Source organism: Diadema setosum, chromosome 7, assembly GCF_964275005.1.
Source record: "Diadema setosum chromosome 7, eeDiaSeto1, whole genome shotgun sequence".
Lineage (NCBI taxonomy): Eukaryota > Metazoa > Echinodermata > Echinoidea > Diadematoida > Diadematidae > Diadema > Diadema setosum.
In genome coordinates, this window is record NC_092691.1 from 35,349,686 (window position 1) to 35,365,878 (window position 16,193).

General features: G+C 38.5%; 1 protein-coding gene across 1 annotated transcript in view; it reads right to left on the minus strand.

The window, feature by feature from the left end:
* The window catches only part of LOC140231207 (epithelial sodium channel subunit beta-2-like), a 34,435-nt gene that overhangs the window by 322 nt on the left and 17,920 nt on the right, over positions 1–16,193 (minus strand). The window contains exons 3-11 of the mRNA XM_072311353.1: positions 9,053–9,228; positions 8,028–8,131; positions 6,833–6,996; positions 6,497–6,601; positions 5,606–5,720; positions 3,780–3,852; positions 2,565–2,622; positions 1,839–1,915; positions 974–1,049 (exon numbers count right to left, since the gene is read on the minus strand). Of these exons, the coding sequence (XP_072167454.1) occupies positions 974–1,049; positions 1,839–1,915; positions 2,565–2,622; positions 3,780–3,852; positions 5,606–5,720; positions 6,497–6,601; positions 6,833–6,996; positions 8,028–8,131; positions 9,053–9,228 (948 nt within the window). The remainder of the gene's footprint in view (positions 1–973; positions 1,050–1,838; positions 1,916–2,564; positions 2,623–3,779; positions 3,853–5,605; positions 5,721–6,496; positions 6,602–6,832; positions 6,997–8,027; positions 8,132–9,052; positions 9,229–16,193) is intronic.

A 16,193-nucleotide genomic window follows, 5' to 3' on the forward strand; every position in this document is an offset into this window, starting at 1 on the left:
TATAGTCATATTTTCATACTATACAGCGTGTCTGTGTAATTACATAGAAAGAGAGAAGAGTAAAATTATTGAAAGAAGAGATTACTAAGTCAAAAAGAAAGAAGGCTTTCGTTGTGTGCCTATGTTTGTGCTTACTGTGAGAGGTGAGTTCTTTGCGGAAGACAACATCAAATGAAAGCTGACACACCAATCATTTCACAGTTTGAATCAATAGCTTTTATAATAACTTTTCCTCTAAGACACGACTACGATACCCTAAGAGTACATCATTGTACCTCTCCATGGCGTCTTCGCTGGATTGAAGTAGCGCCAAACCACTGCAGTAAATCTAACTACAGAAATAGTGAAAATTTAATGTATATCCTTCTGCAACGCTTACAACGTCTGCACGTTCATTTCACTCTTTATGGTTCACATTTTACAAGGAGGGAGCTCAACAGCCCTCGTTTCATTTTGAATTTGTCGAATATCAGTGACTGTCATACTTTATTTACCGCTAGGTCTTCTCATTAAAGGGATTGTATAGTTCTGGTTGAGACCTAACTTCACCTTCCTTACATTTTTGATGAGATAATGAGAAACCTCTTATAGAATGTGAAAGGGGATGTTATTCCAAGAGGAATTCAACGTTTATTTGATGAAATTTAGTTTTGAAATAGCTGGGATATCCAAAGCGGCGCAATCCTAATAAAAGGTGCCACCCACCTTTTATTACGATCGCTTTGTTCAACTTTGCTGTTGGCTGTCTCGGCCATTCCATAACCAATTTTCACCAAACAAACTTTGAACTTCTCTAAGAATGACATGCCCTGTACTATTTCATATTTGATTTCTTGGTATCACGCAAAAAAAAAAAGTTAAAAGCCCAATCCTCATCTCCACCAATAATATACCATCCCTTTAATGATTTCGCAGGTTGCAGCGCGCGAAATCACCAACTGTACTACAGAAAAGGCTCTAGCATATCACTTACGTCGTAAGCTGGCGTCTGGTATATATACTGGAACTGCAGATTGTCGTAGAAAACGCCGACTTTAACCACATTATCTCTGCGGGAATATAACAGTGTAGAAAAACACACGGATGATAATAATGATGGTGCTGATGAAATTAGAAAGTTGAATAGATATATCTTGTATATACTACTGATGATGATGATGATGAAAATTACAACAAAAAATAGTTGATAAGATATCCCCACCTGAACAATATTACAGGGTCTAGAAAATAGCGTTTTATAGTAGTTGGTTAAGAGTGTTGCACGTGATTATATGTATTTTCAACTATTTCAGAGTGTTGGAAATGTTTGAGACTCCATGATATACTATTTGGAAAATGACGTTACTTTATTACAACGTTTTCATAAGAGTACATTTGTGAAACGATGCCACAAAATCAATTATGACATTACGCGCTGCTTCGTACAGTCACGTTGTAAATGTCGCAAAACAACTTGAAATCGCGCCCTGCTTCAACGAACAGTGGGATCCCTCCACTACATGAACATCGCATCCACTACATGACTTCTCTCATCATTTCCCCCTTTCTCTTGTGAGAATTTTTGATTAAATTGTCAAACAAATAAAGTCTAAACTTCGAGTTTCGTGTGAAGCCACCAGCCTCGGTGCCTTTAATAGTATACTGTTTTGGAGTCACCTCTACCCTTGGTTTTAACCAAAAACTCCAAACGCAGAGAGAATTATGATCATTGTAGGCCTGTAAGACCCTATCAATACATCGTTCTCTCATCGATATTCGGTGTCGCCATACGACAACCATCATTACACGTTCACAGCTTTCGTGCATGGGTGTGTACCTCGTGGGCCAGCTCTACTCACTCAATAAAATCGGGATCCTGAGTAAGCTGTCTTCTCAGTGTGTCTGATATTTCTGCGATTCCCTCTTTGACTTCGTCCTGAAAGTGAGAAACATTTTAAAACATACGATAGACAGTATAGGACCCATTCCTACAAAATATAACGTTAATGAAGAGTTAAAGCAGACTTCTAATGACACTTTTTTTTTGATCGAGAAAAGCAGTAAGTAAGCCTCGTGTCAAAGGCAAAATTATGTCGAGAGAGGTAAAGTTGGTTTACAGCATCAAGTTCAATAGGAATCAGTCAAGGCAGTAAGGTGATTTTTTTCGCAACCAATCTTGATTTGAAAGCATGCAATAAAGATGATATATAGAGTACATTTGAAATTAAAAAAATGACACTATAATAGCTTCAAGAAACAAAACAGCAAAAAATATAACTGAAAGCAGATAAAATTTCAACAGCACGCCACATAATAAAAATGAGGGTAAAGTAGAATTTACCAACACATTAAAACCAACACAGCTTTATAATCCAATGCATTTCGACAGCACATAATTATAGATTATCTCCAATATGACATCTAATTCACGTCTGATCATTAAGCTTGTGATTGCCTATTACATTGTACTGCAAAATAACGTACATGTACAGCACGCCCTTCTTACATAAAAACTCCATCTGCTTTAGATGACAACATCCGTCTGGTAATACTTTTAAAATAACTTAAACAATACTAAATCTTACCACATGTCCATTGTTGGGCCAGTGGGCTTCGGATATCGTGTAATGATAGTTTTGTTGACTACATAAATTGGAAAGAGGAGGAAGAGAAAATGTACACAAGCATGTTTCAATATGCAAATCTGCAGTATCCACATCGCAGGGATTGATTCGAAATCGGAGGTATACAGAAGCGACGGCTGTTGAAAAGTTATGTAAAGTTTGAATACCGACGCTCAAAAAAAAAGTTTGAGCACATCATGATTGATTATAACAAATTATATATAGATAAAGAATGATGATAATAATGGTAGTACAATTTCGTGTCCTTGTATATTACTGGCACTGTGACCTTGCACACTATGCAGACCGAATAAATCTTTCTGTAAGCGAAATTTGCCCCTGTTCTCATTGCAACATTGCATGCTCGACAGTTGCCCTCATCCATTTTTTTTTTCAAAGATTTAGGTTTTGACACATAGCAATACTTCTATAATCATAAAAACTTTATTTTTATTTTGATGTTGATTCCTTTTAACGCTCTGATATGTACCGACTTTGTGACTGCATACTGATTGCGCCATAATAGCATGTACCATGTTAGTTTACGAATACAGTGTCAAATGTCTTTTTCAATGTATATATAAGGCCTATTACATCTGGTTGAAGAGAGAGAAATGGGGGGGGGGTTTATGAAGCTGAAATATCTGGTCCTGAGGGTGTAAGCGTCGGACAGGATTCGATCCCTGAACCTACACGCAAGCACTATATACGCGATAGTTCAAACCCTTGTAAAATAACGACATAGGGTTCCAACTATAGTGGTGGCAATCTTAGTCACTTGACTGAAATGTGTGTGACTTGGTAATGGGGGTGCTGTTCGTTATTCCGAAGGTTCCCTATTCCGAAGGTTCGTTATTCCGAAGGGTCGTTAATCCGAAACACAAATTCCCTATACCTAGAGGTTCGGTAATCCGAAAATGAAAAACGGTTCGTTAATCCGAACATTTGTGGCGTTATTCCGAAGGTTCGTTATTCCGAAGATTCGTTAATCCGAAAATGAAATTCGGAACAATGAACCTTCGGAATAACGAATCTTCGGAATAAAGAGCCTTCGGAATTATGAACCCTTCGGAATAACGAGCTGTAACCGGTAATGGTATACTCAGTATATAATATCTCCATTGATTAGCGTCTGTGTGTCTGCGTTAAATAAGAGCGATGAGTAGACGTACTTACCGGCAAGGCATTGTACAGTTGCACGGAATTAAACCCATGGTATAATTTTGTTCAATCTGGTCAACACACTCGTCTGCAAAGCAAAAAGATGCAAATACCATTACTGCATTAGAGTAACTCAAAATCAAGCAATGAATTCAACAAGCCATCTCAATCATTTTTCTTTTTTTGCGATCATGATGCATGACATCTATGAGTAGAAGCCCAAAAGGTGCAGACAGATTTACATGGAATGATGAAAGACGAATAGTGCTATGCATTGATATCCCCGGTGTTTTCTTTCTTTAATGATCGAGATACGCAGCTTCTGTGTATGTTTGAAGATGAAATCATGGTCGTCTCAAAAAGTAGGAATAACACCATGACCACGAATCAGATGCTTTACATGCCTGCCCGCCATCTTCGTATAATTCATGGTGTCAAGGATCTCTCTTCCGATTTCATGCTCTCGGAAACAGCAACAACAAGAACAACAACAACAACAACAACAGCAACAACAAGAACAGTAATAATAATAATAATAATAATAATAATAATAATAATAATAATGATAATGATAATAATAATAACAATAATTGTATCAATAATAATAATAATAGTAATAATAATAATAACAATCATAATCATAATCGTATCAATAATAATCATAATCATAATCATAATCATAATCATAATCGTATCAATAATAACAAACAAAAACGAGTGTCGGGTTTACGTGCATCCAATACTGAGTATAGCCTACACCATATTATGGCATCGGATGATTATTCTGATATACTTGATATACATAAATTACATAATCATGAACATGGGAAACATACAAAGTATATTTGGAACAGAGTCGTTTGACTTGCATAAACAAAGATATAAAAGGAAATTAATGATATAATATTACAGTATGCATGTCTATGCAGCAGGGATTACAATAACAATATTATATTTAAGAAGCGCTAATGCAGAGGGCCGCCATTGTAAAGATGGCCGGCCCGAGGAAAAGGTAGGGACGTACTAGATTCGTAACAATACAAATTCTGCTGCGAAGATAGCAGGGGAAAATAAACTCTGATGTGTGATGGTGGTGAATGTGAGTGCAAGTTCTTGAAAGTGCACAGGGGCAGATAGGCTGGAATTTAGAATAATAGAATTGGTTTGCTGGAAGAGGGAACGGGCGATGTTGCTATCGGGAGACCAACATGAGTCATATAAATCATTCGTGCTTAATTCTTGTTTGAAGTATACTGTAGTAAAATATGCTTCTTTGAGTTTGCTTTGAATGAAAACAAGGAGTCACACTGTTTCAACTCCTCAGGAAGAGTGTTCCATGTATCCGGACCGTGATGTCTAATCGACTTTTGAGCAAGTAAAAGCTTTGGATTACTTAAATGAAAATCATGGGAACGACGGGTAGGGTGTGGGTGAATATGGTCATTGGTTACTAGGGCATTATGGGAAAATGGTAATAAATTTCGAATGTGTTTATACATAAATATGGCAGTTAGGTATAAATGTATATCATGGGCCTTTAGAGTTTTTAGGCGATAAAATATGGGATCAGTGTGAGCCAAAAAAATTGAATGTGTGCATATACGAAGAGCCTTTTTTTTGGAGAAGAAAAATTGTGTTCAACTTGGTTTTGCTACAGTAATCATGCCCCATACAATATTACAGTACATTTATGGTAGAAATAAAGTGTTGGATAACATAACTTTTAATTCCCATAAAATTATGAAAGAAAAAAAAATCTATCGTAAAGTAAATCGTAATCGTTACAAAATGTGTAACCCTTTGTCATTACTTTGTTATTATATTCACACGATGTACGTTACCTATTCTTGGAATCGAAGTATTGCACACTGGGATCGAGTTATCGTATCGGTAGCGAGCATCGGCGCATTTACAGTTTTCCAGCACTCCTTTGAAGAAACAATTCTTCTCACAAGTCTGAAAAAAAGAGAGAGCAGAAAACTAGAAATGACGCTATGCATGTCGACTGGTATGCCTCCGCCACAATGTATGGTTCTCCCAATAGGTCTAAAATAAGTCTTGACATTGTGGGGCGACCGTTTCACATAATTGGAAAAATTGGCATTTTTGTATGTTTTTCAATATCGACATGTAGGTAAAAAACGTGTTGAATTTTTACTTTCCTTGAACTAGGTTTCATTTAAGCGGATGGCAAATTGTTTATGAGAGCAGATATTCAGGGATTTTAACATTTTCATTATTTTTATTAAGTTTATGCATTGAGTGACCTCAAAGGTATAGAGAAAAAGGAGCAATTTCAGCGTTGAATAGTAGAATTTTAGCATTTTCACTCTAACTTTGACCTTTGATGGAAGAACGAACGGATAGACGGAATGACGGACGGACGGACGGACGGACATCCCGAAAACATAATGCCTCCGCCAACAATTCATGGCGGAGGCAATAAAAAAAAAAAAAAAAAAACAGTAGGGGATATATATACATTACCCGTGTATAGAAAAACAATAACGACAACAACAGCAACAATTAACGGTAACACCACAACCACCACCACCAACAATAACAAAACAACAACAGCAGCAACATAAGGACAGTGTTGCAGAATCAGAAAATGCATTCTGTCCGGCCACTCTCAAAACTTAAATTTACTTGCTCTTTCCAAGATACACCTGGCTTACACGAAAACGCAACTGACTGATCAAGATTTCTCGATCAGCTGATGACTCTCTTACCGATCTTGAATAGTCGAGGTGGGAAAACTTGTCCCTAAAAATGTTGCCTTCTGCGAAGTCTAGAGAACAGTTCGTGTAAGGATCTCCCAGTCTCTCGATGTCCACCTGTTCGATAAAACATATCACATTTTCGCTCATTTCACGCTATATAACAGAGTATCACATTTTATATATCAGTTGAATTTCATTTCACGCTATATTATTATGATATTATGTAACGCTAAGGTCCACCCAATTTAATATCTCAATATTTTAAAACTGGTATGATGGCAGCGCCAACGCAGCTCCCACCACGCCCATGTCAAAAGGAGAGGAACATGTGGACAGTGCATCTACCAGCGATAGTCCCACCGAAGTGTGGGCCCCTGGCGCCAAATTGATGCCCTGGTCCTCGGGGAAGGGCATCTCGTGTTGGTTGTGGATCAAGAGCCGGATGCCCGCCGAGGGTTGGATGGTTGAGATGTACTCTGACTGTTCGATGTACAGCTCCAAGGAGAGGCCTGGTAAAGGATAAACCAACAGGTGGCTACATACAGTGGACGCTGGCTTGCCTTTGATAACAAGCTCACAGTTGCCAAAAAGGTTACATACTATCCATCTATACTGGTATGCGACCTCTTGCACAGTGAGCTGATACATCATATTCGAGTTAACGTTTACCAAATCCACCCCTTCTCCCCCCCCCCCCCAAAAAAAAATGCCAATGATGGGATTTCATTCAAATTTAACACAATACTCATAATGATAACCATAATGAGCGTTTACAATACGGTACACTATAGTGACTTTCAGATCGCGGTGATATCAGCCACAATCATAAAATGGAATGCACATCATGATTATGCGGTGATGTTGAGTACGTTGCATACAGATGTAGAAGTACTTCATTGGTCAGTAATAAGGCAGTTTACCTTCAATCTCGTAACGCTAAGTATGAACAACTTTCAAAGTAATTAAATGTGAACTGATTTGTGTATTTTCTTTGTTTTTTATTTACATTAATATACATTAATTCAACTTCACTTTGAACGAGACCACGTGACCGGAAAGCGAAATTTATCAGAATTTGAAAATCAAATTATGTGTCTACTTTTTATTATTTCACCACTGTACTTTTAAGATAATTTGAACTTTCTCATAGAACACTGACGTTCAACTTTGAATACAATCATTACAAAGATTATACTCATATTTGATATTATGTAAAGAAAGAATATCAAAATTTCAAAGACCGCTCTGTGGTAACAAAATAATATGTACATAAAGTGTGAACACACCAAAATGTCTTTGATCCTCATTCACTGGTTTGTTTGAATAAGAAAGAACAACCATTTCCATAGGGTTAGGTCCTTTGCCCATGCAGGACCTTACTTTGGGGATGAACTCCCAAGATGAATTTAAATGATTTCGTCTGAACATTTTTAGATGTGGAGATAACACTTTATAAGTTCTCATTATCATCATTACAGATATAACGGAACTATGGTGGCAAAAATGACATATCGAGGCGACTGAGGTGTAGCGTACTCACCATACAACGGTCCAATTTTAGAAACTTTTAACACTTTTCCCATGGAACCCGAGTTGAAAGTGAAACAGTTTCCGTACATGTAGTTGTAAAAGTGCGTGAAGTTCCTGCAAGTATATTATAGGAAAATCGGTTGAGATGATATATAAAATGAGTCGGGTTTTGAAGACGCAATAAATACTCAATAGGCGTTTTCACATCAGCCCGATGTTTCGAAATAGCGCGCTATTTGATAATGTGAACACAAATTAACGCGCTAATTGTATCGCTCTGATCGAGAAAATTTCTCGAGTCCAACTCGGAAAATTTCTGAAATAGCGGGATAGTAGCGCGCTATTTGATAATGTGTAAACGACTCGAGAAATTAGCGCGATGCATCCCATTTTGCCTAGCGTGTGTGACCCGATCGATCGAGGCAAACTGCACACAAATCATGAGGAATTTTTGAGAGGGCACACACATTACTTATGCTCGTTTGACGTTGGGCAGATATTTTATGATTTCTTCAAGTCCAAAGAGCGAGTTCCGCAAAAGACAAGGAGAATCACAAGGAATGGTTAATAAAAAGCAAAGAAAGACAGAAGCATGATGAAGCATTTAGCAAACAAGGAAACACTCTGAATTACTTGTGATGAGCCTACGAGATCAATTTAAATGCTGTCATATCCATTTCAGTAATCTTAGATTTTTTTTTATGGAGTGGTTATATACAATTGTTGTTTAGAGAGGTTGACACTTAGTTTACTTATCGCTTATGGGTCCAGATTTCTTTTCTTGGCGAATGCTTCTTGACCGCCCACAAAGAAACTTTGGCTCCAGAGTATCGCAGATACTTCGCCCTTTGTCATGCCTCAGCTTACAGACTCTCCAGCCGTGCTCTGCGTGTTTCCCATGCGCAAGAGTTCTCGTTTATAACACTGACATTAACATTCACGATATTTATCACAGAACTATCATGTCGATGAACGATACATTTTATATCGATGTATATTCAAATAGATTCGAGTCTCTTTTTTGTGATTTCTTACTCTGGAAAGCAGGGGAAATTCTGGAAGTAGCAGCTGAGGAGCATATCATCCAGTTTGTGACCTGTCTCGTGTCGTTGGTCGTAGGGCGCGCTGCCGATAATATCGATCGCTTCCTCTAACTTATCGACTCTGTCGTCCTGATCGGTCAGATCCACGTTCTCCCAGTCTTGATACTTCTAAAACGGCACAATCAAAATGGAAAGGATATCTCAGCATTAGAGGGCGTTATATTGCTTACCACGATTAACTTGGTACTCGTTATAAATCAGGCGTATGATTTGGATTATAGAGTAAGTACATTGCATAATGAAGACAAGTTTTCCCTGATAACCCAAAGGGGCATTTTCCTTTGTACGTGTTGCAACATCAAAACGTCGTTGTGACAAATGCTCCAGTATTTATATCATTCCCGACGGCAAACGTAGAATACAAACGTACATATACGCCCTACTTGTGATGTAGGATATCGAGTTCCTCTTAAATTGTCCAACATCTCTTTGTATTGCCTTCCTTTTTCATGCTTACCCCTTATCAACCACCTCAACAAATCACCAACAATTAAAGGAGCAATAAATGAAGAAGCAGACGCATATCGTTGCGACAATTCATCAGGTCCTTTACGAGGAAATTTTGCCGATCATGCGGAAATATAACTCATGCAACAGTGGCGTGAGTGATGATAAGTATTGCCGGTTAATAGGAATGCAGAAAATCTACCGAATCAGGACGGAACAGTCATAATTATGACAAAGGGGGAACGAAAATTGCATAATAGTTTACATCCCAGGTACACCTAACATTGGCGCAATCATAAATAATGGAGAGGGTGTGTTGTAGCTCTATGATCATAATGTTCTCAACGCGACATATTATATCATGTTACTCTTAGCTTGTTTATCTACTGACAGAGACACATGCGAAGGCATTATAGTGCTTACATCAAAGACTGCATCGTGCCTGGAAGGAGTGTGTGGCGAAACCACCTCCCCGATCGTGCCCAGCACCACGAGGTGTGGATATTTGACCGAGTATTATTGACAGGAGTCAAATTTCCTTTTCATTCTTTGTGCCATTGGTTTACTTGTCAGGCGTTGTTCAGTTCATCTGTCTATCAGAAAGTCTCATTTCATTTTTTTTTTTTATTGCTTTGCTTTCCAAGTGAAAGTAATATAAATAGTTAAAAAGGGGAGGGGAAAGACATGTTCGCTTATGCGAAACCCGGTACACCCAGAAAAAAAAGGAAGATGAAAGATATATTCAAACGATCCCAAAATAGATCGAGCCTCATCTGAACACACACAGAGAGCGCGTTACATGATTCTTCACTCTACCACTTGAAAGATGAGAGTAATATGTCATTTTGTTGGTGACGTGATTTGGAATGGAGAGAACCAATACGTACCAAGGCGTTCCATGCTCCGGTATTATTAACTCATAATTAAAGATGGCGGTACGGAACTTAGCTTTCACACCACGGGACGTCAAGCCTTGTCATTTTTTTTTTTTTTCATTTAGTTTCATTTGATGATGATATGATGAACATCAGTTACATGGCGCCATTTCTCTGTTAAGAACTTTCGAATTCTTTCTTTAACGTCATCAAACTCAAACTGATGTATAGCCAGATCAAACGTAATGCTAATGGACATTGATTTCAGTAAATAGGCCATGGCAATCTGGATGTACTCAGGGTTACGTTGTGGCTACGTCCAATGACGTCAGCTAAAGCTGACAATACAAATTCGCATTTTTTGATACATTAATTTGGTTGGCTCATAAATTTTGAACACTTAATCTGAGCATAATGAAGTGTGTTTTTATTGTTTCCCGTTGTATGTGAAGCATAATTACAATCAACCAGGTGAAATGGACGCACTTTGTCGACAATTCTGCCATTAAATATTTAAAAATTCCTCTACAATTCATCCAGAAATTCGCCAGATGTTTCACATTCAAGTAGATTTGTATTTATACACTAACGCACATTATAGATTTAGACAAGAAAGCATTTTGCGACCAACATAATATACGATCCAACTCTAACAAACATCGCAAACATGATAAAGTGTACAGTCGTACTCTGTAATCATGGCAATATTAACACTATCCGAAGCTAAGTAAGTAGCGTTTAGCACGCAGCTTGCATATCTTCAGGGGTGAAATTTTGCTAAAATAATCTGGATTTTTTTTTTTTTAAATATTCGAATCCGACAGCAATTTAGGGGTTTTCTCGAGGGTTTCAATGGAACTTGACGTGTCAGTTTGCCATTTTTCATCCTCACGTTTGTGTTTACGTTTCAATTCAAAATTAATCCCAGTACGAGTAATCAAAGGACATTACAACTGTCACGGTATAATCCTATGTTAGAATTGCTGTCGATGTTGCTAATTTCGAAACTTGGATTGTCTAAGCGTCTTCTATTGAAACGGAACGCTTGATTATCGTTGCATTTAGGCCATGAGTGATGCACTACACATGCGAAGCTGAAAATTGTCTTCAAGATTGACATGAATTCCTGTGCAATTTGCCAGCTTTGTTTGTTTGTTTGTTTGTTTTGTTTTGTTTTGTTTTGTTTTGTTTTTTTGTTTTTTACGGCGTGGCGCTCTGGTGAGTTGATCTATTTGAAGTAGCATTCCCAGACGAAAAAGTCGTCTCTAGTCTGCTTCACATTTCGACTAATTAAACAATCATAAAGCTTGGAAGTTGAACCCAAAAGGGGAAATATGACAGAACTATAATGTATACACACAGATAATAACATAGATGTTGTACGTTTGAGTCATGTTTCCCTTTAATCACCTGGGCAGGCATCCACAAAGATTGTCTGGTTGATGAATCATTCGATCTTCCTGCAAAGTCTTCCGTTGAACTGGCTCCTTCGGCAGGCCAAATGTCGTCGCGATTAAGGCCATATTCGGTCAGCTCATCGAGTTTTGATGCCATGATGGGATTCAGGTTGCAGAACGTGATGGCGGGGAAGTCGAGGTGCCGAAGTCGTACGAAGTCGGTGTTGATGTTCACATCGCGCTTGAAGTAGGCGATGAGCAGCGTCGTGAATTGCCAGAGAACCACGCCAAGGCCGGCTAGAAAGATGACAAGCCAGATGCCACGTCGATAAGGATTCGTCGCTCGATATATGTTGGGAAGACCGTGCGCGCCGATGGCGCCAATTCGTGAGCCAACGACAAACAGAATCTCCTGTTCGTCTCCCCGATCACTAATGATCGTTTGGCGATCTTTCGCTTCGTCAAACTGTGACGATACTACGCCTCCGCGTGTATCGGAGCTTTTCACTCTCGAGCTCTTCAGATAATCGAACAGACGAAATTCTCCGAGATGTTTGGTAGATCCCCGCGAAGAATCAGACCAGGCTGCTTTCTTTATCTTTGTTTGTGTATTCTTTGTAGCCATGATTACATCAGCGCAAACTTGCTTGTGTTCGGCAAACTGGTGTGAAAACAGTTGAATGTGCGGGCTTTAAAACACTGATAACTGTTTATCAAAATGTTGGCTTTCAACCATGTCAGCAATACCAGACGTCGCACAAAGCTGATGACTCCTGAAATCAGGTCTATATCCTTCACCAGTGGTCACCATGTCACCACAAAATGATTCTCATCAAAATCTGAAATTTATTTACCGCAAATTTCAGATGCATTTTTTTTTTTTGTTACAAAATATCATTACACCTCTATCTTCCAAAAGTTCCACCATTTGCATCAAATACGTAGCGTCGAAACATGAACTCGTCTTGGTTTTACTCTATAGATCGTCTGGTTATAGTCAGCATGAAAACAAAATTACACAATCAGCGTTGCGTTAACTCACCTTGAGATCCTTACAAGTTGGTCATATTGGGCTGATTTTGTCATTTTCCTCAAAGCTAAATCAATATCTAAAACTTCGTGTTGATGATCCGGAATGGCGCCAGAACCAGTCTGGTAAAGGCAGCTGTGCATGCATCTTCATCGGGAACAAAAAATGTTGTTTATGCAATCGCTAATCGCTAATGCGGTTGCATCACCAGGAGTAGATGGGGGCTTCGTATAATACATATGACGTTCGGATGTGCATTGTTCATCGATGATAGTGGCAGGATTAGTGTCATCAGGCCACACCGAGATTCTTGCGAGTCCTTGGAGCAGCTATTGACAGGTTTAATGAATCGCTACTCACTCACTCATTCGCTAACTCGTCGACAGCCGCAAACAGTGCGGTATTAACCCTTCCAAAGACTCGACGATCCAGCGTTCCCCGCTAGCTGTCATTTCACAGTCTCCCGTCTCGGTTTACTTCATACCCGGCAAGACCAAAGTCACAGCAGCATTCATTTTTACTGATACATTTGTTTAACACCTACAAATAACTTCGTCCTGATGTAGGTTTAAAGTGACAGTCATACAATATCTAGTAAACAGGGTTGATTGATGAGGCCACAACACTCTACCTGCTCCACGATCACCTGCTGCCAGCGAGCATGCGCCAGATCAGGGAGTGATATCACTTTCTTCCACTCCACTAGGCATTACCTGTCGGCAAATTGATAGGTCCATGCGCTTTTAATGATGAACACAATAAGTATACCATTACGCCGCCACTTCTGCTTTTGGGTTTAACTCTGGTTGCTGTGGTGATCACTAACTGCATGGCCCCGGCAGCATTTCCGTTGTTTTCTCACTCTCCACAAATCCTCTCGCGTGTACATTATGCTATTTTCTACCTCCTCCATTCTTTTCTCGTCTGTCGCTCTTTCATCCAATCTATAAATCCCCCACTGTCTCTCTCATTTTCTTATTGGATAACATCGTCATCTTTCATTATGAGACATAACAGCTGTTCTTTTTTATCCATACAGTTGGTGCTTTTTTTTTTCACTACCCCACCTTTTAGGTACACCCAATACATCTTACGTTTCAGTCGCCTCAGATATAGCGGAGAAACTTTTATGTAATCGCGACCACCGTCAACCTCGAGTTATGCGTTCCCAAAATTATGAGTTCTTCATTTTCTTCAACAACAAAAAACGACAGTATGATGTTGTAGTTTACAAGCTACTTATATTTACAACGTTATATCTCTAACGACACATCTGCCACACTACTACTTGTATTCTTTGATGTAGACTTTATCAATAAATGATAATATTCAGTAGTAGTTATGGGGTAATGAAATAAGACATTACATTATTTCATTGTAAAGGTAGGGTGCCTTAAAGGGATGGTGTCTAATTTTGGTTGAGATGGGGCTTCATGTTTCCCACTTCTCTGTGAGACAATGAGAAACCTCTTATGAAATATTACAGAGCATACAATTCTAAGAGAAAATCAATATTTGTTTAATGAGAACCGGCTTTAGAACGGTTGACATGCACGTATCCAAAAACAAAGAGGTCCTATCAAAATTTGGGACCCATCTTTTATCAGGACCACTCTGTTTTACTTTCTTTGGGATATCTCAACCATTTCAAAACCTATTTTTACTTTATCAAGTGAATTTGAAATTCTTCTTAGAATATGCATTGTAATATTTCATTAGTGGTTTCTAATCATCTCGAATAAAGTTGAAATCTGAAGCCTCCATCTCAGCCAAAATTATACAATTCCTTTTAAAACTTACCGACGAGCCACTGGAATCATTTCATCTCTCCATCCGTATATTATAATCCCTCCTGACCGTTGTCTCTTCTCTTTCTCCCCCCCCCCCCCCACTCCCACTCCGCCCTACCCTCCAGTTCTTCATTTAACTCTCTCCCTCTCCAGTTTGTTATTTTCTTTCTCTCTTTTTCTTTATCTTTTACAGTGGCGGATCCAGAGGGGGCGCACTGGGCGCGCGCCCCTTTTATTTTTTGTTAAGAATAAAAGAAATAAAAAGAAAAATAATCGGGAGGCGTGTGCGCCCCAATTTGATTTTATAAAGACGCCTCCCCTTCACGGAATTCCTGGATCCGCCTCTGCTTTACATATCTCATGGCAACATCCATTCCCTTTTCCCCGCTACGTAAATATGTGATCTCATCATCCACGTCAGCTCATGTGAAATTGAAACATTCCTTAAAAACCATTTTCCACATTATCAAAAGTGAAGTCCAATCCCTCGCGAAGATGAATCGATAGATTTTGACAGGTATAATAGATGTTCTGGGTGTGACGCACGATAGCATTTCGGAACAAAACTAAGTGGGTGATGGGATTAGCTATTGAGTTGGGAACAGAATATGTTATAATATCTTATACTATAATGGAAGCATTATAATGGAATCAGTGGACTAGAGTGGAAGCATAATAAATGGAAGCATTGTTTTCTATCCCAAAAGAGACACAAAAGTAAAGTTCTCTGGTGATTATCTACCGCCCGCAATTACTCCTTTTTTTTCGTCCTTGCCTACTAAAATTGAATATCTTTTCTTAGAAAGTCCGGAAACACAGTAAAGATATATATCATAGTCATTAATTAATGACATCCCCAATATCAATTGGTTATAATACTCCTGAAGTATATTCAGTCCTACTGTATTCAAGACCGTGTATGGAGACTTCAAGGGCGGTGAGAACAATTGGTTGCGTCTTGAATAATGTAAACTTCATCACTATTATAGCTTCAGACAGTGAAAAAAAAAAATAATGCATTAAAAAAAAACAGGTCTCAAAGCAGAATAATTCGTTCGTGAGAATATACTGACCTTGAAATGACAATGAAAGAGTGCCGACAAACTTGGAGTACCGTATATGTTTAAAGATTGATACCCTGAAGCACAAACACACGTCAGTGTATGAAAACGAACGCACACACTGACATGCATACGTAGGCCTATACATCATTATGGTCTCGATGTTTATATACAAGAGTTCCTTTTACCGTCTATGAATCATTCTATAATGAGTTTATGACATGAAGCTGTTGAGTACAATAAGGCAAAATTCATCTTCATTTGCCCAAAATGTTTTCTCTCAAGATGTAATAACACTCGTAAATTTGTGCATGGACAGAAGAATACGTTAACATAGAATATTATGTATAATAATATACTCATAATTTATGCCTATATTTCTTTGCCCTATTCTTTCTGCCCATGGTAATGTGTACATTACGTGCTTTTACTGCGTGCTCACAAATTTGGATGATGAAAGGTGAGCTCTGGCA